Source organism: Gymnogyps californianus, chromosome 17 (assembly GCF_018139145.2).
Source record: "Gymnogyps californianus isolate 813 chromosome 17, ASM1813914v2, whole genome shotgun sequence".
NCBI lineage: Eukaryota > Metazoa > Chordata > Aves > Accipitriformes > Cathartidae > Gymnogyps > Gymnogyps californianus.
The window spans coordinates 13,627,738-13,655,215 of record NC_059487.1 but is presented as its reverse complement, the minus strand read 5'-3'; the positions used below and the strand labels follow the sequence as shown (position 1 = coordinate 13,655,215).

Genomic DNA, 27,478 nt, shown 5'->3' with positions numbered 1-27,478 from the left:
CGCGCCTGGCACACGACGGCGGCGGCGGCGCCCGCCCCCGCGGCCCGGCCGGCAGGGTTACTACCCGCCGCGGCCGCACCGAGGGGCCGCGGCCACCGGCCGCCTGGGCGGGCAGCGCTCCGGGGCAGCCCGCCTCTGCCAGCGGCGGAGGGAGGCGCGGGGGGCCGGCGCGCTCCTCCTCGCCCGCTGCCCCGCCCGGGGCTGGGCGTGGGGCCCGGCCGCCCGCCCGCCCTCCGCCCCCCCTCCCGCGCCGCCGGTGGATCAGTTACACGCAGCTGGCACAGGTGTGGGGCGCCCTTCAGACTCGCGCCGGCGGGGGAGACCCGGACGCAGGGAGCAGCAGGGAAACATGCAGCCATTTTGGGCCGAGGCAGACAAAGAGCCGCGGCCGCCCCCGCCGCTCCGCCGCCCGCCCGCACGGCCTCGCCCGCGCCTACAGCCGCGGCCCGCCGCCCCGCGCCGCCCGCCCCCCTCGCCCGCCCCCGGCCGCCGCGCCGCCGCCGAGCCGCTGCCGCCCGACTCCCAACTAAGCGCTCGCAGCCATTTGCCCCGCCTTTTATAGGCGGCCGCCGGCCAATCAGCGGCGGGCGGAATCCCTCTCCGGCCGGTGATGTGAGGCTGGGCGCGCGCGCCTGCGCAGTTGGCGGGGCCGAGTGTGTGTGTGGGGTGGGGGGAGGGAGGGAGGAGTGAAAGGGGAGGGGGGGGAGGAGGGAGCAGCTCACAGGAACCCTCCAAAAAAAAGATGGCGGCGGGCTCGGATCTGCTGGATGAGGTTTTCCTGAACACGGAGGTGGATGAGAAGGTGGTGAGCGACCTGGTGGGCTCCCTGGAGTCCCAGCTGGCGGCCTCCGGCCACCACCACCAGCACCACAAGGCGCAGGAGCCCCTGAGGGCCGCTGGGGGGCTGCTGGGGAACCATGTTGTGAGCAGCAGCAGTAGCAGCAGCAGCCCTAGCCCTAGCCCTGGAGGAGTAGTAGTAGGAGGCAATGCTAATGCCCAAACAGAGAGCAGCAGCAGCAGCAAGATGGGACTGAGTGCCCCAGAGATCACAAAAGCAGGTAACATGGGCAGGGGTGGGGGGCTCTGAGGGAGAGGGGCCCTCCCCTCCCCCCACTCCCCAGCTCCGGCTGCCTCCTTCCCTCACTGCTTTCCCCCCTTTTCCCTCTCTCCTCCTTCTCGCTGTGGCAGGAGCGGGAGTGCAAAGGGTGGTATCGATCATATGGGGGAGAGCCTCCCCTCATCATGCCCCCTCGGTGTGTATCCGCGCCTCTGCTCCCTCCCCTTTATTTTCCCTCCTCGCTTCTGCTTACTAGAGGGTGTTTTATCATGTGTGGGGGCAGCCTCCCCGCAGAATAAGCCGGTAGTGCCCGACCGTGACTCTGCCGGTCCCCTCTTCTTTTCCTGCCCTTGTTGCTGGAGTGTAAAAGGGCTCTCTTAATCTCGGGGGCTGAGGGAGGCAGAGCCCACCCCCTTGGTAATGACTGTGCCTCCCGTGCCGTCTGTGACGGCTCCCCTTCCCTTTCCAGGGGTGGAGGTTAGGGGGGGGGATTCCCTCTTGATAATGCCGCCTTAGCTGTCTGTGTAAATGCTCCTTCCCCTCCCCCTTCTCTGTTGCTGAAGTGCAAGGGGGTGTTATTAATCATGACACCTATTTCCTGTAGAGGAGGAAGCGAGGGGGGATTTCAAGGGGAGGAAGTCCCTCAAAATGCTTCCCCCCATATCTGCCTGCCTGGATATTCCTCCCCCACCCCCTCCCTTGTTCCAGGGGCTTGGAGGGGGCATTCAACACCTCTCATTCCTCCTCTGCCCTCAAGGGGGTGTTGTCACAACACCAGGTCCCAGGAAGGGGGGGAATTCAGGCCACAGCACCCCACCTTGTACAATGTCTTCTCCCACCCACCCACTCCCTGTAGCTACCTGGGAATATTCCCCCTCTTCGTGTTGTGGAGATTGTAGGGGGATAGCGTGAAGGCTGGGACTGAGGGCTCACTACATGAGAATGGAGGGAAGCTGTTATTCAGGGGAATTAAAAAAAATGTCTCCCCAGAATATCTCTGCAATTCCTCCCCTCCCCCCCCCTTTTTTTTTTTGCTTGCTTTCTTGTTGCTGAAGTGTAAGAAGATATTACAGACCTTCTGTTACGATTAATGAAGCTCTTCTAGGAGGATCTCCTTAACCCTTATAACGTGCATCTCAGTATCTGTCTGTCACTATTCTTTTCCCATTTCTGTCTCCTTAGGGCCAGGACCTGGACTGTGTGTGATTGTACTTGTGATAACACCAGGCCTCATCAAGGGGCATGAGGATTATTCAGGACAAGAAGCTCCATCATATTGTCCCTTCTCAAAACCAGCTTTGCTTTTTATTTATTTAACTATCTCTGGCTGTGGGAACTTCAGATCCAGAAGAACAGATTCTGTAATAAAGTGGAGGGGTCTTCTGGTAACCTACTCCAGGCCTTGCAGTACTTCTTATCTTGCCAGGCCGATGTTTTTTCCTTTCACTTTTTCATATTTTGCTGTTGTTGAGCCTCCTGATCTAACTGACTTACTCTGTGGGAGATGAAAGGATTAGAGGGTAATGTGTGCTGGGCACAGGGAGTATGTCTTATTATGTCTTCCATTGCCATTTTTCCCTCCTTGCAGTTGCAGTCCCATTGCTAAATGTGATGTCAGGTTCTAGAATGGGGAAGAGGTCTAAGATGATCTTCCTCCTCCCTTCTCTTGATTCATATCAAATCTGTTTTCCCTATTTTGTCTTACTGTAGCGTTGAAAGCAGGGGTGTTCCAATTCATATTGAATCTGCCAGTCTTTGGTGGGAAATTGACGGCTTCAAGATAATGTCTTCAAAGCCATCTTCAGTTTGTACTCTGTCCCGTTTTCTTGGCTCCAGGCAGGCAGCCTGGGAGATGGAGAAGACTTGGTGATGAGGGACAACATTCTGTCCTCACTGGACTTCTCTTCTTGCTCATTCTCTGTTTAACCTTGTTGTTGTTTTGCAGGAGCAGGAGGAGTGCAAGGGGGCGTGATTAATCATAACACCAGGTCCCAGACTTCAGCTCTGGATGGAGCCACCACGACGAGCACCAGCACCACCACTGCAGCAGCAGGAGGATCTGAAGTCACTGCTGCTCCAGGGACCCTCAGTCAGGGCAAATCGGTGGTTATCAGCACCATGGCAACTGCCTTGTCCACCAGGAATGGCAAGATTGGGACCACAACAGTGCAAACTTTGAATGGGAGTAACGTGGTGATGAACTCTCACCATACAGGAAGTGCTGCTTTCTCTGGGACTCCTGTGACTGCTAACCCCGCTTCTGCACCTGCTGTGGCCCCTCTCGTTAACAATGGACCTGGATCTGTGGGGAAAGGAAATACTGTTAATGCTGTTTTGCCATCAGCTTCCAACACTGTCATCCAGACTTCTTTCCTTAATACTGCTGTGTCCTCTGCATCTTCCTCCTCGCCCACAGTTATCTCGTCGCAGCCACCACCGAGCATTGGAACCGGCGCGCCTACGGTAACACTTGTGAGGCCACCGATTCACACAGCAGGACCCACAGTAGCTGCAGCTGGTGCAGCCACTCAAAATGGGAGCAATACTGTGATCAATTCAACCATCAGTGTGGGGAGTTTTCCTGCTGTTGCTACAGCCACTGTGGGATCTGGAGTTGCCCTCCAGACATCGCTTGTGAACAGCCAGTCTGGTTCCACTGTGCCAGCAGCTCCCGCCACACAGGTCATCAAATCTGAGTCTCCTAAAACTATAGTCCAGGCAGTATCCCAACAGCAGACGCTGGCTACTGGTGGCCAGCCCAGTACTACAGGGGGTAACATGATTATTGGGCAAACTATGCAAGCTGGGCTCTCCAATGTTGCTCCCAATCCTGGTGGGATACCTCCTGCGGCTCCTGGCACCCCCACAGGAATGGCTAAAGGCACTGCCAATACGGTGGCACAAAGTCTGCCAAGGACTCCAACAGCAACTACGAGTGGAATCAGAGCAACTTTGACTCCTACAGTTTTAGCACCTCGTTTGCCTCAGCCACCTCAGAATCCAACTAACATTCAGAATTTTCAGTTACCACCAGGTAAGTAAGAGAATTGAGGGGCTTTATTTTGGAAGTGTATTTCTTGCAGGGAGGAAGGGATGCAAATAAGATTTCGTGCTGTTTAATTGTGAATTGCGGAAAAGGCATTACATTTAACAATGAGAATCGTCTGGTTTTGAGTAGTAGCATAGTAGCATTCCACTACTTAGCATATGATTTTGGGTGACCAAAAAGTCTTTTCAGCAGTAATAATTTGAAAATAATTCTGCCTGTTATCTTGTTACAATGTGAGTGTAGATGAAGCTGCAAACTGCCAAAGCGTGACAATGGAATATTATCAAGTGAAATGTTGCTATTTCATTTTCATGTAAGGCATTTTGACTTTTAAGGCGGTTTTGTCAGTAGTTCGTATAACCTTTGCGTGCTGTTCAGTTCCCTCTCTGTCCCTGCATGCCCCCAGTACCACAGAGCACTCATGAATAGAGAAGCAGCAGATATAACACAAGAAAACTACATTCTTTTGCTTTAAATACCTTCAAAGTCTGACTTAAAAACTCACAGATTTGAAGCTTATGATCATCTTTTTAGTCACTGGAGTTCTGATACAAAAGGCAGTCTTCCTATGTCCTTACCTCACCCTGTTGTGTCTAGGGTTGCAGCTTTTGTAGTAGCTAGTCTCATGCTTAGTGCTGAGCATCTTTGGACAAGGAATCTAGTCCTGAACTCAGTGGGTGAGGAAAAAGCAGGATGAGAAGCATTTCTTTTCTGAGAACTGTTCTGTCCCTCCTTAAATATCCTAGATTTGGAGATTTAAGGTTATATATTTGCTATCATTTTGAACCAGTCTTGTACTTGTATCCAGTTTCATTTTTAACTGAAAATACTTGTGTGAACCTACACATAGTTTCCTATCTTTTTAATAATATATAGTAATAACTATATTCTTACTATTCACTGTTTTCAGGGCAGTATACAAAGAACAAGTAATTAAATTTTGCTACTAGTACCAAATGAAATCAGTGGTGGTTGTGTATCATCTATTTCAATTGGTCTTAGTAAAAATACATCTATTGAAACTCCTAACCAACCTTAAAGCAAGGCACCTGTCACATAAGGTGGATCATAAACCGTGCTGTGTTACTACACACCATCTTTTTGTGTAATATACTACCTATGGTATGTGATGCCATGTAGTTTGATGGAGTCTGTCAAACAATCTGTGTATCTAAGTTCTAACTGGCATAAATATTCCTTGTTTTTTTGTATAGAAGATCATTCCCTATATGAGTAATTTGAATGACACATGTTGCTAATTTAAAAAATAGGAGTAAAACTCAGACCTTGAAATCCCAGTGCTTAATTTGAAGCTTGTAGATTGATAGGCTGGAAAAGCCTTATTTATTTATTTATTGCCACAGTGTATCAAAGGATTTTTCAGGGTTACAGTCTATTGCCATGTATACCTACATTTTTACTAATACTCCATTATAAACCTGATTATGGGAAAAATACTATTGTTTAGTCCAGTGGGACCTTTTTTCCAGGTAGCTGATGTTTTCAAACTGCCATAGCATACTGAAATGTGTTACTCTTAGAAGCAGCGTTGCCGGTCCTTAAGCATAACTGGACCATAAATTGCTCCTTTGGAGGTCTCGATAGATCAAAGTAAAACAATATAGGTTCTAAACAGTTGAGGTTTTTTATTAAACACTTTTCTTGTCTGTCCTACACACTAAAAAATATTTATAACTTCAAAAGAATAGCATGACTCTTAAGCAAGTATACATGACTGAATACATAGAAATTGGAAATTGGGTTCTTGCATGATAAGACAGACTTAATATTGGAAAGGGTTTTTTTTAGTGGAACAGATTTTTTTTTTTAAATTGCTTTGGTTTACATTTTTATACTTTGCGAAAGTAGCCAACTTTGAAAATGTTTTGCATAAAGTATTTCTTACAGAACACTTAAGAACTGATGGATGTTGAGCTCTTACAAACATCTCACAGGTGCAAGGGCTAAGCAGCTCTGAAAGTCTAGCCACATGCAACTGCTTTAATCTTTAGTAGAGTGCATATACATTCATAGTGAAAGGAGAATAGATGACTATGCTTTTGAAATTGTATTTCAAATTACAGCGTCATAGGCCAGATTTTTAAAGGCAGTTTGGTAGTATGAAGCTGCAACTGCAGTGCTTGTATGCTGTGCATTTACTGTATGCATCAAATTTGCATTCACAAGTTTATGTTTTTAAAAGTTAGCAGTGTGTGCTAATAAGAGTTTGTAAGACTTCATGCTTGAAATAACTTGAGATCATACACTGCACATGTTGCTTTTTACACTAAGATTTACAAACACTTAGAAAGAAGATTCTTATGGAAGGTTTGACCAATAAGCAGCACATGTTTTATAGTTATTTTCTTACTCTGAATTACTGTTTCTAGTTCTCGAAAATACAGTTACAGTTTCACACCTATGGAAAGCAGAATGTAAAATGTCAGTAAGTGTTATTAACCTGGGACAGGAAAACTAGAAACCTTGAAAGATTTCAAATGGTTCTCTTAAAAAGAGCATGTGGAAAATAAGCTCAATCAACGCTCTTTAAAATATATTACTTTTAGAATAATGCTTTATATTGCATCAAGGCAATTGTGCAACAAACATTGACTGACCAAGTTAGAGATGTTTGAAGAGCTAATGGGCCGTAGTTGTTGTGACCTTACTGGATTCTGGTATATTGCTTCTCAAAGAAACTGCACTATTCAGAGTATCTGTGCATTAATAATGGTTTTCCGCTACTGACATCTTTGAGGAAGAGGACTATTGCGCTTAGTCTTTTCTTCAGGAGCCCATGTTTGGAACTTTGTGCTCCAATTGGACAGATCTGGGTAATGAAGGTCCAAAATAACCTTATTTATAGCTTCTTAGCAAAGACATGAAAATATTGTCAGATGATTTTCTAGGGGGCAGGAACACAAGTGTCTCTTTATACAATGCTGCTTTAAAGATGCAACATCTTTTGAAACTGTGACTGAAAATAAATTGTATGAAGTTCTTTGTTTCTGAGTACTTCAAGCAATAATGTGAAATATGTTGTGTACAATAATATGGTAAGAGGTAGGAAAATTGGTGAGTTTGTTAAAGCATTAAGCCAGTGTTCTCCTGTTACAGATGCTCAGAAAAGTCTGCAGAAAAGTATAACTGAGATTATGCCCTAAGATTAATCTTTTGTGATGTAAGGGTTTGTAAAGTGTTTAGAGGTCATTGTTGACACATGGTAGAATCATCTTGTAAAATGACAAAACTTGTGTACTTTAAAATCACTTTTCAAAATACTGTCTTCTCCAGCAATGCTATAATACAATTTCAAAACCAACATCTATGAGCTTATGCTTACTTTAGCAGTATTTTCAACTTGAGGGTTCAAAGATTTGGTTTCTGTTCTTGCAGATGCTTTATGTTGTTACTCTCTTCTGCTTTATTTTTATGTACAGGCATCTCATCATAAGCTTTTAAGGTGCCTGCTTAAAGAAAGGAGCAGGTTGGAGAGAGTGCTGTAGGTATACAGTAAGAACAATATAGACCTGGTAGGTCTGGGTAGTTTTCTCTACTAGCTTAGGTGAAACTGAAATCTAGAAACCTTCACTTCCCCGTCCCCCTCTTTTCTTTTACCTTCTGAGTGAATGTTAGTACTTACAAAAATTTGCTAGCTTGATCCTAAGGAGTAACTTTTTTTTTTCCTGAATAAACAAGATTCTATGACAAGATCTGTTTGAAGATAACAGATAGGATAGGTTGTCTTTATGTAATTTTTTTACTTCTGTGATCATGACCAGTATTCTCGTTAGGAGTAATGCAGTTGTGCAGCGGTAGTAGAACTGCTATCACAGATTTGTTTTGCTTTGTACCTAATACTAAAACTTCTTTATTACTTTCACAAAGCTCAGTTGGATCTGCCAGTAGCTGATGATAGGAGATGAGACTAGACTTCTTCATTACTTTATTTCTGGAGGGCGTCTCATGTGCCATTTCTGTGGTGACTACAGGATGGGCCGTTTCCCGACTGTGGTACTGATGGGGCTACTTTAAAATCTGAATATTCCAGAGTTCTGAACAGTATTAATGGAATTGACCTCTACAGTTGGTTTAAACTTACTGTTGGTGCTTTCTAGAAGCAAAGGGTACCTGGAAGAACATTGGTGCTATACATCTGCAGACCCTGGAGGATGGACTACATCTATTTGCATGTTCAAGGTTTTCTTCACAGCCTTAGAGGCTGGAAACTTCACTTGGTGTTAAATGGAAGATTAACTTTTGTAGAAACCGATGATTTTTAGCTTGTGTTAGCTATCCAAGAAGGATTCTGACTTAGGCCTCGATTGTAGTGGGTTTAGGATGGGAGAACTACCTGAATACATAATTAAAAGCATGGGTTCAGGTCCTTTTGACTTGACCAGTCATACTTTTTGGAGCTGGAGTCACTGAAAAATAACTTACACAGGAGTAGTTCAGTTTCCTTCAGTAAGGAGCTGGGGCGCTAGGCTGTCGGGCAAAAGAGAGTGGATAGAAAAAGGAGAAAGGTGGCAGGCTGAGAAGAATCAGACAATCTTTTCATTGTAAAACAATTTGTGTTACTTTTTCATACTGAATGCGGCATTCTTTGGGTTCCTTTCTACTTGAAACATACACCCCAGAAGTGCCTAAAGTAACTAGGATTATAAGTAGATGAGGAAACCTACAGACTTCCATAATATAAGAAATATAGAAAGGAACAGAAGAAATACTATGAAGTAGTGGAATGTAGTTGTTTCTATTTCTCACTGACTAGTAAGCGAGTTCAAACATATCCTGATTATAGTTTCCCTGTATGTTGCATGTGCTGCCAATATTATGCCTGTTAACTGTGTTGGCATGGCTCTATTTTGTTAAAAATAATGTCTGTAATGCACAAGGATAATAGGAGATTCTTATAGTACTTATAGTATGTTTTACTTTCAAAGCATTTTACAAAACTTAATCCTTGCAACATGCCTGTGTGGTTGGTAAATAAAGTAGTATGAACTCTGCTTTAGAGCTGGGGGAAAGAGCAAGTTAGAGAAGTTCTGACTTGCCCAAGGCCATGAGGGAATCGATATTTTGCCAAGATTAGAGCTTGGGAGTCCTATACTTGGCGCATAAAGTGGTATCTCTCTTTCTGAAAGATAACTGTGGATCTCTTCTGCAGAACTCTTCTGGGTGAGGGGTGGATTTTAAGTTCAAATCATGCATCAGCAAAAGGAACATTTTGCTTTATTTGAAATCTGCTACATCAGATCTGCCATATGTCACCAGATTGAAAGTTGTGTTTGGTCTTATTGCAACTTTCATAACTGAGGAATCCTGCATGCTTAGCTTTGTACCCCAAAGAACTTAAGATTCAGAGCTATGCAATAGGATTTTTTTGTTTTTGTTAAAATGAGTGTCATGAGATGTTTTGCACATCTGATAAGAGTGTCTCTTTAAGTGATAGGCTCTAATGGGAATATAATTATGATTCCGTTAAGCTATGAAAGCTATTAACTTTGACTGCATATTGTTCAGTTCTGTTATGGAAAATACTGTTGTTCCCAAAAGCCTTTGGAAGAGCATGTGTGGATTTGTTTCTTATGCCTAGCTACACTTCAGATTGTGGTCTTTCTGGGTTTTTTAGGTATCACTAGGCTTATGATGAAGGTTGCTGGTCAATGACCAGAAGCGAGTGATTGATTTCTGTTGAGTCGTTTTGCACTCTGCTACTCTAGAAGTTACATGGTGTTTCTATGTTCAGTGAGCTAAACGAGTTATCCATCTCTGGAAATCTATATGGGTTACTTCTAAAATGTAGCGTCTTGGTTTGAGGACCACAAATTTGGATGCTGCCCAGGACTTGAATCACTTACGCAGGATGTTGCAGCAAAGTTAGCAATCTGAGGTGAAAATGCAACAGTTCTGGGCACTGATAAGACACAAATTAGTAGGTATCACAAACTGTCTTCAAATGAAATGTTTTGGTGTATGAAAACTCTTACTATTGTTTGTCTTCTCTGTTTTGGGAAATGATATGTAAATAGAATCCTAAAAAAATGTATGAAGTAGTTCAGGAATGCAGTTGAAAATACTGATATTAGCCTAACTGGGTTTTAGCGAAGAGAAGATAGTGGGAAAGCTTGCTTTCTGTTCTCATAAAAACTGTGTGATCAAATACTAAGAGTCTGCTTAGCAGGAGCTGGACATAGAAGTCACTTAAGAACACAACACGTTAAACATTTTTTTGTTACTATATGCAGTTTTTGTCAGAAATACTCTAAATCAGCATTTTTACCTGAAAATAACTGCTCTTGTCAGGATTGTTCTCTGTGTTGGAACTTTATGAATGTTTATAACTCCATTTATCTGTCTGAATCTGCTCCATGAATTTGATGCCATTGCTTGATGTTAAAAAGAAGGCTTTTGCCAGTTGGGAGACAGTAAGTGTTAGCAAGTTTAACTTTTTTGTTAGGCATATTATGTCTTGTGAAAGAAAATTTGAAGAGGTAGTGGCATGAAAAAAATAATTTTGAAAATTGTGTTTCTCACAACTGAAGACAATGATAGAAAGGGATTTTTAGTCGTACTTAGTGGACAGTTATTTCAGTTGTATTATGAACTGTAAAGCTTTATGTGAGGGAAGGCCAAACTCCAGAGAGAGTATGTGGCGCTCACAAGTTACAAAGGGCTTTTTCTGTGCATGGCCACAGGGATGTTCCTGTGTACAAATAGTTGTGTGATCTGTGAACGTTGCTGAAGTTTCCCTGGTACACTTCTGGGACTGAAGCCTCAGTACATCTCTATCCCTTTGACAGGTTGCACACAGTTGTTTTACAGAGACAGTGGCTGTGGGGATAGGATATGCAGGCTTTGGTTTTGTGTTGTAAGTTGTTAATGCATTAACTTGAATTTGTTTTTAAACTAATTAAGGTCTTGCCTAAATGCCAGAAGTTGTAGTGTATTTATACTGATACAGGTTTCTTGAAAGTTGTAAAACCTTTCTTGTCTGGATACAGTTTTTGCTGTATCAGCCCTCTTGCATGCTGCTTCCTCATAAGAGAAGAACAATACCTTATCCAATAAGCATCTTCTACAATGATATGGTTGTGTCCACACTGGAGATTGTACCACTAAATTATTGTGGCAAAATGGTCCCGTTTCCAGCTCAAATGTTGAGAGAGGCATAAAAACTGTACACAGACCAGGCTGTAATTAAACAGGTGTAAAGCGTGTATGATCACTCATATTTCAAATTAGATGAGGCTTTTTTGTTTTTCATTGAGACCATAGCCACATGAATAAAGTAAAAAAGAAATTTTTTTTTTTTTTTTTTTTTAGCCTTTTAGGACAGTTTTACCTCAGCTTAGTCTGGAAATTTTTACCCTGGTTCTATTCTGTGGTAATTTCCTTCAAGAAATGCTAGTCATCTTCTGGAGGTACGGGTGTCTCGAGGAACTGAAAGCCAAGTTTTTACCACAAAGCCTCCTGTCTTGGAGTAATTTTCTTCAGGTGTCTTTAGCGTAATATTTAATGTAAACTGAAATAATTGTCCTTGAGGCCTTATTTATGCCTTTAAGGGTTTTTTAAATATAGGCAATTTTTTGGTGAGAACAAAACCTTGATTATCATCACTATATAATGGTATAGATTATCAATAATCAAGAAAGGTGATAATCATAAGGAATTGATACAACTGCGTCCTGTTTCTGCAGTGAGATCTGTGTAGGCAGAGTTCAGCACCTCAGTAGAGATGTCTTAAGGCATTGTACAAATGTAGATAATCTTTGGCTCTATAACTGTTATCAGGCTAGAAATAACATTTTAAAGAGATGAGTTTCTGTACTTGTATTACCAGTGATCAGAAAGTTACACTTTGAACATAAAAGGCTGATTCTCAGCAAAGTGCATAAATAGGTTATAAATCCTTTTACCCAGGGACAGTCCTTTTACTGTGTATTTGTACAGGATTTAGTGCAAGGTTCGACTCAGTTGCCAAGCTCTTTTTGTGGGATTTGGAAAAGTATATTGATAAAAATTGAGTAACTTCTTGTCAGTGTAGAACTCTGTTTATAAATTTGAACTGTAAATTACGAACACCGTGTATCTTTTAATTTTGATGCTTTTTTCCTTAAAATACATTATTAAAATATTTTTTCAGTACCGCGTTGTAACCAGTACCCAGACAACTAGTAACACAAAACTCACATCAGTATGTAATATTATTTTACATGGCTAGCATGACTGTTCTAAGATTTGTATTGAATCAAGTAAGTCTCTCTAGTAAAAATGATCTAACTTATCATTATAACTTGATTAATGCATGCCTCTGAGAGTAGTTGAACTGTTAAAAGCCATCACAGTACTTTTGTACAGAATAAAGGACATGCTGGATAGACTCTGTACAGACACCCAGTATAGATTCGGTTGAAAAATGCGTGCTCTAGATGTCAGAGTATAAACAAAAACTAAGCAATGAGGTGTGGTGCTACGCTCTAGTCTTTCTTAAATGGTTTGAGGGGGCAGCAAGGCTGTAGTAAGCTGTCTTCACACCTTCGTCAGTTTATTAATCAAACATTTCTGTGAGGGAGGGTTAGATTTAGTGCCTCTCTCAGAACGTAATAACATCAGGTGCATTCAGCATAAGTGGTGGTGTGGCGAGTGGGACCAGTTGTACTCACATGAGTCAGAAGTACCAACTCCAAGGATTAGCACTGAGGAATTGCAGCACCTGTGGCAAAACAGTCAATGGAGGTGACCAGAAGAGTGTTTGCTGAGGGATCAGTGGAGGAGGTCGAAAGAAGAGGTCTGGAGTAGGAAGGCTGAGGGTGGCTAAACTGTGCAGAAGTTTATAGAAAAGCGTGAGGAGCTGTTAGTTTTTAATGAACATACATGCAGTCATGTTTGCAGTAGTATTAAGGGTGGATTGGAAGAAGAGACAAGTGTTCATGCCATGAACTTCAACATCTTATTTCCTTTCATTCTTCCTTTTTTCCAGTGTATCATTTGGTCTTCTTTCCTTCCCTCTCCTCCGTGGGGGAGGGGGAGAGAAGGCACTAATTATTTATAAGTGTTAGTCATACCCAGTCATTAAGCTTAGTCATTACTCAGGACTGTGCATTTGATGGTTAGTAAAAATCAAATGAGACTTGATTTTGTTTAAAAGCTTTCTGAATTCAGGCTTACAGGTGTGAAAATACTTTTATTTCTATGTTCAGACTAACTGAAAAAGCAGTGCTATTTAATAAATGTTGCTGTCAGCCAAATGACATGTAATATCACGTCCACGTTGATAGTTTGTATTTGCACTCACAGGCATAGTGTTTGGCATATTCTCAAAGCGGAATAACTTCTGTATCAGAGTAAGATAAAATCGCAGGCTGTTTCTGCAGAGGAGGATTTGAAGGGAACGTTTCCACTGAGGCTGCCCTGGGTAGCTGTCAGTCGGTGGAATTGTCTAACGTCAGGTCTCCACAGCTCTGGGTGAAAAGGTGGCATCAGCAAAGGGTTTTGTCACTGCTAAAATTACAAAGGGTATATACATAGAGTAGGGCATTCACAGTGGGGACAAATTAAAGAAATGTGTTTTTTATGGGTTTTCATTAACTTAGTTGTTTTAGGGTGTTGCTTTTTGAAGGGAGATAAAGTGGATTTAATGCATTACTCCTCATTAAGTATTTGTGTGCAGACTGTGGTAAATGCGAAGTAGCTTGCCCATTCCCATTTCATCAGGTGCTTGAACAGCACTAATGTTGATATGCCTTGGTATAGACAAACTGTTTCCCAGAAATGAAGACTAGTTGAGTTTTAAGATCTCGTATTTAGAATAACAGATCAAAAGAATTAGTGACATTTTGTGTCTTTCTTTCTCAAAAACAAATCCGATTTTGGTATAACTGCATTGTTGTTTGATGTAAGTATATTGAAATTAATGGCAGAGCTAAATCTGAATCACTTTGAGATCAATAATTAAAGTAATTGGTTTAGCTTTTGATAGTGTTTTTCTTAGTTCTTTCTGCATCAGTCTAAAGACAAGATTTGTGTGATGATTGGGTTGCAGTTTGACAGAGCACTCTGGTGTTTTGGCTTTGTATGCTTGACTAGGAAGGAATGTTAACACACTTTCAAGGAATATAGCTTTCCAGAAAAGTCAAAGTAGTTTCAAATCACGTTGTTGAAGTGTTTGTCAATTGTTGCTATATAAAATGACATATTTCCCAGAACACTTCTTACACACCTTTTCAACTGAGCAGGTAAGATTTTTTCCGTATGGGATCACTTAAATGCAGTGGCTTTTTGGCATTCCAGCATGATGTTATTCCTTTAACTATATTCTTAAAAGGCTTGTGAATCAGTACTTTACAAATGATTCACTTCACTTTTTAGACAGTACAGTTGAGTTCTGTAGTTTGAAACTGGATTCTTGCATAGTAAGAGTAAGCAAAAGCTTTTACTATGAAGTTGAGTTTCTTTTGTCTTTTGACTCTTTAGTAAGAAAAAACAAAAGCAGTTTTTCATAATGTGAACTTGTGTACTTGGTCTGTACAAAATACATTTTCTGTGCACTGCAGTCAGGATTCTTGATGATTTTTGAGAATGTATCTTTCATCTATGTTGGCAATAATCGTAAATCAGCTGTTGAAGAATTAGTGTTTCACAGACCATAACCATTAGTTATGATCTGTGATCTGTGTGTGCAGATTGGGCATGTGGGGAGAGTGATGATAGGCAAATGGAGTGCTGTAGTAAACTAATGCTGTACCAAAACTTAGGCATTGTATCTGGGTAAAATTTGACTTTATTCCAGAGTGACGTGAGTTGAAAAGTGAAAGGAGTGATGTGCTTTTGTAGCTCTGCAGTAAGTTCTTGTCCAAAACTGTGCCATGCCAATCTTCACTATGGCGTAATGTTTAGTGCCTGTCAGGAGACACTCCAACTGTTTTGTATTAGAGATGCTCTGAAGCAACACCTGACAGTCATGTTTTTTCATGCCAAGTTGTAGCTCACCTTAAGCACAACAGCTGCTGAACGTTTAACAGGCACCTTTAAGATGTGTTTGGCACAGTGTGCACTGTGTGCTCTCAATACAATTGTGTGCAAAACCTCAGCATTCATTGCTTTAGGGTGCCCATTACTCTGAAACAAGATGTGAGGGAATCTGGTACAGTATCTCAGGTTGCTCCAGTGTGCTGGACAGCTCTATCACCGCCTGGCAGTTTTATGGCCTGTAGACTGCAACTCAGCAGGGAACATATCTACTACTAACTCATGTTTGTACAGGCTGACCTCATCCGTGCCAGTGCAGTGCAAGCACTTCTGGAGCAGGTGAAGTCACAGGTAGTGGTGGGTTCATTTTCAGCTAGCTGATTTGCAGGAGCTGATACCTGCACTATGTAGACTTCTCCATAGGCGCTATGGTTATCCTTGTGGAGCTAAGACACCTTTATAGAAGTCATGAACCAAGCACGTTTGTTCATGAAACTCAAGAGCCTGCATTGCTGACAGTGTCAAAGACTTTGGCAAGAAAGTTCAAGTAAAAGTTTTTTTCTGGATTTGTTGTGCAGCACAGATCACCTGAGGTTCTGAGCACCTAAACTAAGACAGTGCATCTAATGTGGTGGTGCACATCTCTCATCAGGTACAAAGTAAGGTGTCTTCCATAACATCTAATCCACAGCTATGTTGCCATTTAAAGTTCTGTGCTATTCATTTTGATTTGTAATCACTGTTTCTCATGAGTTGGTGTATAGATTGTCCTTCATGAGCTGCTACACATCTGCTGGTTTATTACAGATGCTCTTCTTTGATGTATGTAAATAATTCTAAATCTGCTAAAAGTTATCTTCTGTTAGGGAAGATTCCCTTAATTACCCAGATTTTCATGGAGCTGCAGTGGACTAGTAGACTTTGATAGGTTCTTGCCTCTTTTCCTGGCCTTTCATTCCTATAGAGTGAGAACTCTTCCAGGCGGGTCAGTTATCATAAGAGGAGGAATGGTGGATTGTTGGACAGCGTTGATGTCTGTACCAGGTTATCATTTCCTTTTCTGCAATAAGGGACCCTATCATATATATCACTTCTGCTAAAAGTTCTTCCTGTAGTTTGTATAGGCAGCTATCCTTTTCTCCAGCTGTTGCTCCATTATTCTTCTAGCTTTTTTGTATTGGGAAAATCTTAGAAACGTGGTCCTTTTATAAAGGTTTTGTCATTCCAAGGTCTCTGTATAGCCTGATCCAATCATCTACAGAGCATTGACTCATCGCCTTTGCTTTACATGGTTTTTGTGGTGTGTGTGATATCAACTTGCATAACCTTACACACACTTGCTTTCCTTTTTGTTGCAACAGAATCTCTTCTGACAATACAGAAGGGATACTATTTCTTTCTTTCTTCTGCTAATATGGCACAGCTCGCCTATGATTACTGTCAGATTTTTTTGCCATGTCAAACGTTTGCAGCATCTTGCCACAAATGAGTATGTGCTTGAGAGCTTAAGGCACAAACTGCTTTGACTTTAAGATAACCTCTTAGTGAACTTTCCTGGCAAATCTAGTTAGGATTTGAAGATTTGTCAGATGTTGGTGGACTTTATGATCAATAACCCTCTTTTCTAGAGATGTTTGTAAGGACTTTGATTTCCTACACCAGAAGCATCAATCCTCTAGTTATTCTTTCAGGCTTGGACATTCTTTCTGAACATCAGCCTGTGTGTGTATTGAAGGTGATTCTTTGCTGCCTAACAGTTCTCCCTGACCCTAACTGTTGTTTCTTTGAACATAAAGTTTAGTTACTTTTTTTACTTTAAGAAGATAATTTCCTCAGGAAACTGGAAAAGGGTATTCTCCATGCAATTTCAAGATCATACATACATTAATTCTTCTGTCATATCTCAGCTAGTAAAAAAAAAACAAACAACTTATTAAAAGTCTAGGTTCCTTAGTAGTGGTTCTGAATTGATCTGGATTATACCATGAGCTACATTGTGGGTAGTGAGCAAAATCTGTAAGCTTGAACCTTCTGTTCTTCTGTTCAGTGTCTGCATCAGAAAGAGAGATATTGTCACTTGTGATCTGATAGGGTACTTTCTAGGTTTTATATTTCACAGATATGCAAGAGTTTCATTCTTGCACGCTGGTATGCCCAGTGACAAGCATGGGCATACCTTTTTATGGTCCTCATGTTAGGTGCTTGCTAACTGTAGATGAAGTCTTTCAGTATGTCATCTACTGTATGAATTGAGTCCCTGAGAAATGGAGCATTTATTCTGAGAGAGTGACACCTAGATATGTTGCTGTTTGAGTGGCTACCTGCTAGGTATGGTTGTCAGAGGTGACAATTTGCTGGACTGTGTATTTCCTCAGAACAGTAATCCGAAGATGCCTGCTATATCTGCAGAAAGTTTTAACTCTGTCATTGGGAAGTCCAGCTCCTATATAAATATTAGTAATCTAGGTTTGCCAGTGAAAACTGATAACAAAACAGGAAACTGTTTTGGCTTCGGTTTTTTGGATATAGAGGTTCTCTAGCAAGAAAGCTGTATGTCTCGGGAGTTATGCAGATAACCAGAGTGGTCTCCAAAGGCTACAAAATATTTTTTTATTCTTCCTTTATTATTCTGATTTTTTTTTTCTGTAGTCTTTGCTAAGCCAAGCCGTTTCAAAGAAAGAAGGAAGAGGAAGGCATTAGAAAAAAGCCTGGTTTGTGTTTTTCTGACATGTCATATGGCCAGAGCTCTTCACTTTTTATTCCAGTGCATGATTTTACAAGTTTTATTAATTAAAAAAAAACCCAACAAACAAAAAAACCCCAACCCCAAAGCACAACGCTTTTTAAATGGAAATGCCATTAACAAATGGAAATACAAATAGCAAGAGGCAAAGACGACACAGTATAGAATCATGCAGCTACATCATATTATAATGAACTTTTCCATCCAAACACTCTCGAAAGCAGAAGAGATCCAGGAAAGTCTCCACAACAAGAACACATGAGGTGACCATTGTACTACTCAGGAGCACAGTTCTTTTTGGCGTAAGGAGCAATCCAACTCAATTTTGTTAATCCTTCATTTGGAGCCGTGATGAATTGTTTAATTCAAACTAAAATATGAGCCTCTTTCAGGATTCTCTTAAGCCTCTAACTTCTAACAAAAATGGTAATTAATTTTAATTTTAATTAGTTTTTTAATGAGAGACTTGGAAAGAATGCTTGAATGTTTGCATTTTTAATAGTGAATATGATTTTAGAGTACACGTGATCAGACTTTCTAGGAAAAAGAAGGCAGAGATACTTAAAATGGCCAAATTTTATTGTCACCTTTTTCTAATTGAACATTTCCAATGATCTTTATTAGCTGTTTGGTCTCAAATAGCAATTCATCCATTTGTGGAACAAAAACCTGGATGGTAGACTTGAAACAGAAAGATATTTTTCCATCCTTATTTTAAATATGTTGCTGAATTTAATTAGAGAAATGAGATACCTTGGTCGAATTCTGGCTGTCTTCTAGTACTTGGTAGTATACTGTACTCTGGTTCGTACAACATTTGTACCTTATGCATTGGAGTTTGAGGTTATGATACTTATCTGTATTTAAATATTTAAAATATAAGTTTTGGAACATAACAGAAAGAAATGGGTGTTTTTTCTACATATGTGGCTGTCAGCCCCTCTTTTTTTCTGTTGCACTGAATGAATCAACTGAGAGATGGTTAATGTATGTATGGAGAGAGGGGGCTGTTATAGTCCTACATTGACTTTGTTTAGAAGCAGAAAATAAATGGGACTTTCTTTTTAATTCTTAATCAAGTTAGCTCCAATGAGCTTTCTGAACTTCACTGAAAATTCACTTAATGCCAGCTTGGGTATAGTTTTGGGTTAGTGAGTTTCTTTTTTAGCTAATTGGGTTGGAAAAGAGTCTGTAGTTGGGCTGGGGGGAGAGAAGCTGAAAGAGCAGCTCCATCTCCCTTTTTAAAGAATTCTCAACAAGGCTGGAGAGATGTTAAGTGTTCAGTCAAAAATTACTTGCCCGCACGCTGTATTACTGGTGAATTTCTGCACAGAAGTTTCAATAACAAAGTTCATCATGATCTGAATTTTTACACCTTTCCTGAAATCACCCATATACTAACAAGATATAATTTCAAGCAGGTAAAATATCTTATATCATCATACCATGATTAAAGTTTATGCAAGACTAGTCTGATGTTTGTAATTGTCTTTATGTTTGTATATAGCCCATTAAGCATGCACACCAATTTATCTGTCAGTGGTAGACCCTAACTTAAAGGCATGTTAGAAACCGTATAAACTGAAAATAACTGTGTATCAAATATGAGTGCAGTATAAAAGAACTATTTAAATAGGGACACATGTGAATGTAGCTTTGTATGAATTACTTTTTTAGTATGACTTCAGTACTTGAGGGAAGGTTCAGACTTCCCATAGTTAGAAATCTAGCAGGATAGTGCTTAGAGTCAGGGTTTGAATTACAAATGATTGTTTTGTCTGTCTGCTGCCAAAAATTGAACTTTCTTGATATGTTTTCTAAAGCTCACATTAATATGCTTTTCAACTGTCTGTTTCAGCAGTTGTGCTGTGTTAATGTGTAGGCATGTTCTAATTTTGCGTGTAGCTCAGGGAGAATATTTCGTTGTTCAGACATTGTGCTTGCTCTTCAGGGGTAGTCAACCTTCATTTTGTGGTTATCTCCCTTCTTTTTTCTCTTTTCTTGTTCATGTTTTGGGGAGCAAAACAATGAGTTGACAGTACTGGTGTCCCAAGGAGTGGTTGTGCTGTTGCAGGACACTAATGCGTAGTGCAGACGTGTTCTTGAGCCTGATGTGTGTATTGAGCTGGAGACTGGAACAGGTAGCATAGAGCTGTGTGCCGGTGCCTGATGCTATAAAGGTTCTCGTATGCAGGTGAGCTGCTTTGGGTTGGCACTTTCAAATAACTTTAGTCACTTTTACACTGCGAGAGAAGTTTAAAAAACAAAAAACCCCCCCTCCCCAAATCCAAAACTGGAGTTAGTATCTCTTATGTTGCTTCTGGAAGGAAAAAATATATGATTCTCTAAAGAATTTGGATGGTACGTTAGCCATAGAATATCCTAGGGAACCCCAAAAATGGTGAATTTTAAGAAAAAAGTTTCTTATGGGATGTCGGTATAATTCTGTGACGTTTAAGGGCTTCTGAAAGCACAGGCATATATAGTTGCATTGGGCCTTTTCAGTTGCTAGAAACTAAATGGTAATCAACAAGCCTTAATATTTGATGTTGACTTGAAAGTAGCTCCTCTAATCAGACTTCCACTGTACTGATGTTTTCAGTTATAATAACAATGAAGATTTCCACTGATTCAGTGTTTAGCTTCTTCAGCTGATTATTATGAAAAATGGCAAAAATGGGCAACATGAGTTCATTTCCCAAGATTTTATGTTTGTACGTTGGAAGAGGATGCCAAGTTCTGTTTGTGCAGGAATGAGCTTGATGTAGTAGCAGGTCACTCTCTAGTCTTTAAAATACTGAATTTCTCGGTTTTTTTGTCAGTAGCCCCCTCCCCGTAGTGTGAGGCTGATGGGTGAGAGAGTAGTGATGGTTCTAATGAGCAGCTGACAGGATCAAGCTCTGTATTCACTATTGAGGTTTTTAAATTTCTTGTAGGCTGTGGTGGTGGTGCATGGCTTTCCTGTTTCAATGAAAATGCTTCTCCCTACATAAGTTACAGGAGGAAAGACTTTACTTTTTGGGGTGGCTTGGAAAATGTTTTTTTTGGACTTGACAGCTAAACTAAGAGTATTTATTTCTACAGTCTGCAAGATTATAAATGAGCTTTCCCCCCTCCTCCTTTCCTACAGAAAAACAGTTTGAGAATATTTGTTTCTAGATAGAACACTTGTCCATAGCACGTTGCGGTCCCACCTTAACGCTTATAAATAAGTCGTAATGGAAAGTCACATTTTTGATGTAAACTAGTTTAACGTCTCTATGTGACTCTGCTTCATTAAAAGAGAGTTAATGTAGAGAACGTAAGGAAAAAAATTAGGGGTAAATCAACTAATATAATCTGTTTTTCTTTTGAACTCATTTTTGTAGAAATCAGTATATGGATTTTTGGAGTTTAACACTAATTTTCAAACAGTCCAAGAAGACTGTTTAAGGTGTTGTCTATAAACATTTCAGCACTTCATTTGAATAGAAAAGCAAATAAAAGCTTGATTCTTTTGAAGTAGTCATGCTCTGAGATGGCATAGACCAGATCCCCAGATATTGTTGGGGAACGCGTATAGGCTTTTTATTCACTGAACAACACTTAAGAAAAACTTTCTGATTTCAGTAGTGCCTCTTGATTTTCATGGTGAAGTTTCCTCCTGTAGTTTGTTGCTCAGAAAGGCTAACTAATTTTGAGTGCCCAGTTTGTTTCCTTAGGTGGCTTTTTCAGAGCTGATGAGGTCCTGAGGCTCTCATGGACTGACTGAGGCGTGCTGAATGAATGAGCTCTTGGAAAACAGTTCATGTTGTCCAGATCCCATTTGTGTGCCTTCAAGAAAGACTGTCATCTAACATGCCTGTTAAAATCTGGTTCCCTATAGCTACCCGGTGGGGTTAAGTCTATTGATCTGAGTGACTGAGCAGGGAATGACTGCCTCATTTCCCTCTCCATTTTATTTTTCTTTTGGGGTGTAACGTGACACAATGCAGTCTGTTGCAGATGCACATGAGAAAGATTATGATTTTATAGCCACTTTCATTACTAAATTTGTTATGGGAAATTAATTTAGAACTTAGACAATTGTGTTGCTGTTGATGGTGAAGCCTATGTTTGATTATATTTTTTTTCCCCACTTAAAGAAAAACTAACAGGAATCTTGCCTAATGGCAAGATTTTCTTTTATTTGCAGTGTTTTATAAAACATATTTCTTAGTAAAGAGCAGGTAGGATTTTTACATGATTGCTAATTTTAACCTCCAGTCACATGGAATTTTTTGGTTGGGGCGAATACGACTCATTGTGCGTTCTGATGCACACCATACTGAGCATTTTGATAGAGAAAGAGTATTTTTGTAATTAAGTTATTCTATACAAAATGTGATAATGCAGCTGGGTATTTTGCTTTTATTCTAAACCACTTTTGTTAGTTGTGTACTCCTTCAACAGTACATTAATTCCATATGTATCCAACTTGGATAAAAAACCTGAAAAAATATGTTCTTTTGTATTTGAAAAGGATGTATGTTTCTTGACCAATTTCTTTTTTAACAGGCATGGTCCTTGTGCGTAGTGAGAATGGGCAGTTGCTGATGATCCCTCAACAAGCCTTGGCACAGATGCAAGCACAGGCACATGCCCAGTCTCAGCCTCAAAATACTATGACTCCTCGTCCTGCTACACCTACCAGTGCTCCTCCAGTGCAGATATCGACAGTGCAGGTTAGTTCAGTAAATTGTAGTGTTTAAAAACTGTAAGATTTTTTCCTATGAAGAATACACCAGAAAGTAAGGTATGATAATAGTGATTTGAAGAAACCATTGATCAAACTGGTGCTATACAGGCTTTTCCACATGGCATAGGCATTGCGTTTTGTTCCTAATTCTGTTACAGTTTGGCTGTTACTCATCAAAAATATTTTTACCTAGCTGAATGGCATCAAGTTTAAAACTGTTTGATATAAAGAAGACCGTTCAAGACCATATGTGGTTAACATGTAGAACTCTTTTCCCTGAAGAATCATTATTCTTTATAAAACTAAAGAAGAAAGTGCATATGGGTATAGGTATACTGAGATCATCACAGTTGCATTAAGTTAAGACTAAAAATCCTTCTTACAGTTTTATAGTGGTCCAGATGCGTTCTTTTGTATCTGTAATAATGGTAACTATCCAGAGACGAAATACTGGATAAGGTAGATTATATTTAAATATAGGAACTAATGTGTTTGGTTTTTTCTCTCTTCCCCAGGCTCCAGGAACGCCTATTATTGCACGACAGGTGACACCAACTACTATTATCAAGCAAGTGTCTCAGGCTCAAACAACAGTGCAACCCACAACAACGCTACAGCGTCCTCCTGTTGTGCAAGTGAGTTTGTAGAAAAGAAATGTATACATGAGATACATCAGTTGTTAACATTAGCTGAAAACCTGCTTGAGACTGCCAGAAATATAGGAAATATAATTGCTAAGTGCATGGAAGAAATACCTTCTGGATTATCCTTTCTAAAACATTTGCAGATCTCAATTTACTGTATATTTTGGATGTATATGTATAATTTTTTATATGTATATTACTATTTCATATTATACCTATATGCATATATATTTAAAGGTATCCTGTTATTAGTTTGTATAATCACAGAACTGACTAAAATAAACACCTTTATGCTTTCTGCCTCAAGAAAGTGACACCAATTCCCGTTGGATTTGGAGCTGTGATGGATCTGTAGTCCTCTGAATTCTGCAGCAAAATTTACAATTACAAAAAAGACTGCACTGGTAGCCTTCTCTTCCACAAGCCTTCTCCCTCTTACATGAGTCTCTGCTTTGGTCTGTGTAGTTAGGGAGATTCTGATAACTCAAGGATAAATAGTGGTGTCTTAGTATGTGGGCTCTCTTCTAATAACCTGGCCTGTATTAACGATATGCTTTCTTGTAGAAATTTTTTTTTTCTAAGGGGTGGCGGTATGAGTTTAAAACACAGTGCAAAAGTGTGAAATTCTCCACATGGCTTCCAGGCAACAGTGATACAATATGATTGCTGTCGCCTAATCTGTTTCATTGTGCTTTCTTCATCCTTTGAGTAGACAGGATTAGAGAGTTTTAATTTAAAACATGCAGGTTTTGCTATGCATCCAGTTAACCTTTTTCCCCTCAGAGCGCCTTTGCCTATGCCAGTGATCTTTCCAGATCTAAGAGTTAATTTACCTAACTGAGTCTCCTTAATTTGCACTGCTGTTATACTGGACAAGAAAAATCATTCCATCTGCATATTTTTTGCTGTAATGAGCATACCATGGACTTCATTTATCCTGATTTCAAAAAATGAGACAAATTAAATCCTTGTCTCCTTTTCTGTCTCCCAAAATAGCAATGAAAGTTAGCTTTGGCAGCACTGGACCTTCTTTTCTTGTGCATCTTTATATAAAGAGCAAGTTTACAAATGATTTGTTAAAATTCTGAGAGCTAACTTTAGCTTGGTAAGAATTACTGTCTCTCTGATTGGGTTGTCCTTAGTAATTAGACTGTGTTGGAAGTCCACGAACGAACTGTGTACGTGAAAAGTTCTTGTTTACAGTGTTGATTCTTTAAAGGTGGTATTCCTACTTTGAATTACCAAGTTATCTACAAAACTAGAAAAATGTTTTGTCCCATTGTTTATCAAAAAGACCTAGATAAGACCTGAACTTTTGTGGCCATTGTGCCTTTTTAGAAATTTCTCCTTTTGAAAGTGGCATTTAAGGGAACAGGCAAAAAAAGCTATTGCATTCACAGAAATTTAGTACTCGTTTTAATTGTGTTTTGAAACCACAGTGTGTGAGAGTATGTGTATGGTATTATTTTACCGTTTTATTCAGTCACCAAAAATCGTGCAATTCTGAATCAACTTTCAGGATTTCAGTTTTGAATGTGTAGTGTTTTGTGCCATCTGGTGGCTCTTTCTTTCCACTGCAACAGATGGCAGATGAGTAACTCTTTTTATAGTAGCTGTGAAAGGTGTTCTGCTGTCCTGTGGCTCAGTTTCTGTTTGATGGTTCAGGAAAACTGTTTTGGTACATTCCAAGTAAAATAATCTTATGTTTGTATTCTCTGCAGCCTCAGATTGTTCTGGGTGGTACTGCACAAACAACTACGTTGGGGACAGCAACAGCTGTACAAACTGGAACTCCTCAGAGAACAGTGCAAGGAACAACGGCAACCTCCACTGCTGCCACAGTAAGATACTGAGTGCATTTAGAACCCTTTTTTGTTCATATACATACACATAAACACAGATCAGAGTGGAGAGTAGTAAAGACGCAGGAGTTCTGTGAGCTATTGGTCTTAAAAAGGTAAACTTTAGGTAGAACCATATAATTTACAAAGTGGGAACACAGGTCGCTTGAATTTTAATGGCTGTCAAAGCATTAATTTTGATTTCTGTAGCGGTTCTAAAGCACTCCTTTTTTTAAAACCGTATTAGCTGTGTCTTATGGAAAAGTGAATTGTTCAGCACTGCAGACTAGAATCAGTATGAGAAGGGATAAGAAGTTGGCACTGAGTCATTCAAGATGCATGTTTCCAGGACTGCAAAACAGGGAGAATCCGTGCACTATGCTATGCACTGGGAAGGAGGAGCTTTGCTATTTCTTGTCCTGCTAAAACACATATTTTCCCATACACAATGTGCCATTCTGAAAATACTTGGTGTTTCCTAACTTCATTAAGAATCATAATTTATTAAATTTTGATAACAAAAATGTACAATACATATGTATATATGAAGCGAAATAATAATTTCAGTCTGATTATGTCTTAAGTGGTGAGGGACACGAATCTATAAATAATATTCTGCAGTGATGAACTAGAGAAGGACTTTTTTTCTCAGAGTATACGGTCAGATCATGTATTAAAAAGAGTTTATCTTCCCTTCTCTGACTGTTTCCCTTCTACCCCTCCCCCTCCCATAACAGGAAACTATGGAAAACGTGAAGAAATGCAAAAACTTTCTGTCCACATTAATAAAACTGGCATCATCTGGAAAACAGTCTTCAGAGACAGCGGCTAATGTGAAAGAATTGGTACAGAACCTGCTGGTAAGAAAAGTTCATTAAAAGTTGTAAGAAACAGTATCTGGGCAAATTTAGACTCAAAACTGAGGGTTTTTTTTTTTGAGGAGGGAGATTATAAAATCTGAGCTAAATCAAATTGAAACTTTGCTTCTTCTGAATTAAAATATATGCATAAATTTTCCTTTAAGCTTGTAAATGAGACATTACTGCTCATATTCATACATGAGAACATGAGTTAAATTGAAGTGTGAGTAATGTAAATGGTGACTCTTTAAATTCTACATTTTTTTAATTGATAAAACAGTGAATAAAAAGATGAATTATGTACTTGAGGGAAGACACTACAGCTAGTGCAATAGCTGAGTATAGGAAACCACAAGTTTTTACAAAAAAAAAAAGTAATATTATCTGAAGCTAATGTAAAAGCTTGACATACTTAGTATTTATAGAATGAGAACTAGTATTGCTTAGCCTAGTTGTTAGCTCTACCTTAACTTAAAGGTTGCTGTGTATTCCAGATGTTATCATGTGATAACCAGAGGTTGTCACAAGACCAAAATTTGAAGTGTATCATCCTGTTTAGTTTTGTGAGAGACATCTGCCTTTTGACCATATGATGTGCACAACTGTAGTTATTTGAAATGGAGGAACTATCGTACCTTTGGAAAAGAGAACACCAGAGATGGGGCTGCCCGGCTGTTCTGAGCAATTGATAGTTGGCTGATTGCAGGTCACATGAAGTATTTCTGTAGGTTCCACCTGTCTCTTTAATCTATAGATAGGACATTCCTGTAATGGTGAGAACAACTGAAGATGTTTCTTAAAATTGACTGAAAGACAGGAAGAAGAAAACGAAAGATGGGACTGTAGGGCTTACTAGTTGAAATTTGTAGTAAAATTAGTTACTACCATAAAGCTATTGATAACTAAAAATAGTGATGGAGGGTAAACCCACTTATTTTCAATAAATTGTTTAATGGTTTTTTGGTGTTGAATATCTGTAAAAGTTAATTTCTACAAGTTCGTTCATTTGGATTTTCTGTTTTGAAGGATGGAAAAATTGAAGCAGAAGACTTTACCAGTAGGCTGTACAGAGAACTTAATTCTTCACCTCAACCTTACCTTGTGCCTTTCCTGAAGGTAACTTGCGTTCACTAGTCCTTATATATTTCTGTGCTTATGTATCAGCAACAATAAACACAAGCACATCTTTTACCAGTAGAGATGGAATTCCAAAATGGTGTAAATGGAAGTTTTAAATGGTGCCTCATTAGACTTTTACTCCCTTAAAAAAATATTTCTGCCCCTTGGTTCCAAGAGTTTGTTAGTCTGATTCATTGGCACAGTCAATAATGTAATTTCTACCATAGTGTCACATCGTAGCTCTTTTGAGAAATCTGAAAAGTTTTCTTTCTATGACTTATAAGCAGGTTTTTTCCGTAGCACCAAACATATGAGTTGCTTTATTATCCTTTTTTTAGTCTTGGAAAGAAAACAAAGGATTGAATGATACAGAAGACTGTACCTTCTGGACAAACTCATACTCTTTTGCCTGTACTGTATACCTGTTTGTATGAATAAACAGGAAATTTGTCACCTCTCAATAATAAATCCCAT

The 27,478-nt window shown here is 39.9% G+C and overlaps 1 protein-coding gene across 2 annotated transcripts in view; it reads left to right on the top strand.

Moving 5' to 3' along the window:
- Window positions 1-742: 742 nt before the first annotated feature.
- The window catches only part of TAF4 (TATA-box binding protein associated factor 4), a 40,066-nt gene continuing 13,330 nt past the window's right edge, over window positions 743-27,478 (top strand). For both annotated transcript variants that reach the window (XM_050907522.1, XM_050907523.1), the window contains exons 1-7: window positions 743-1,058; window positions 3,003-4,091; window positions 22,360-22,526; window positions 23,056-23,175; window positions 24,906-25,025; window positions 25,763-25,885; window positions 26,912-27,001. In XM_050907522.1, coding sequence (XP_050763479.1) covers window positions 743-1,058; window positions 3,003-4,091; window positions 22,360-22,526; window positions 23,056-23,175; window positions 24,906-25,025; window positions 25,763-25,885; window positions 26,912-27,001 — 2,025 coding nt within the window. The remainder of the gene's footprint in view (window positions 1,059-3,002; window positions 4,092-22,359; window positions 22,527-23,055; window positions 23,176-24,905; window positions 25,026-25,762; window positions 25,886-26,911; window positions 27,002-27,478) is intronic.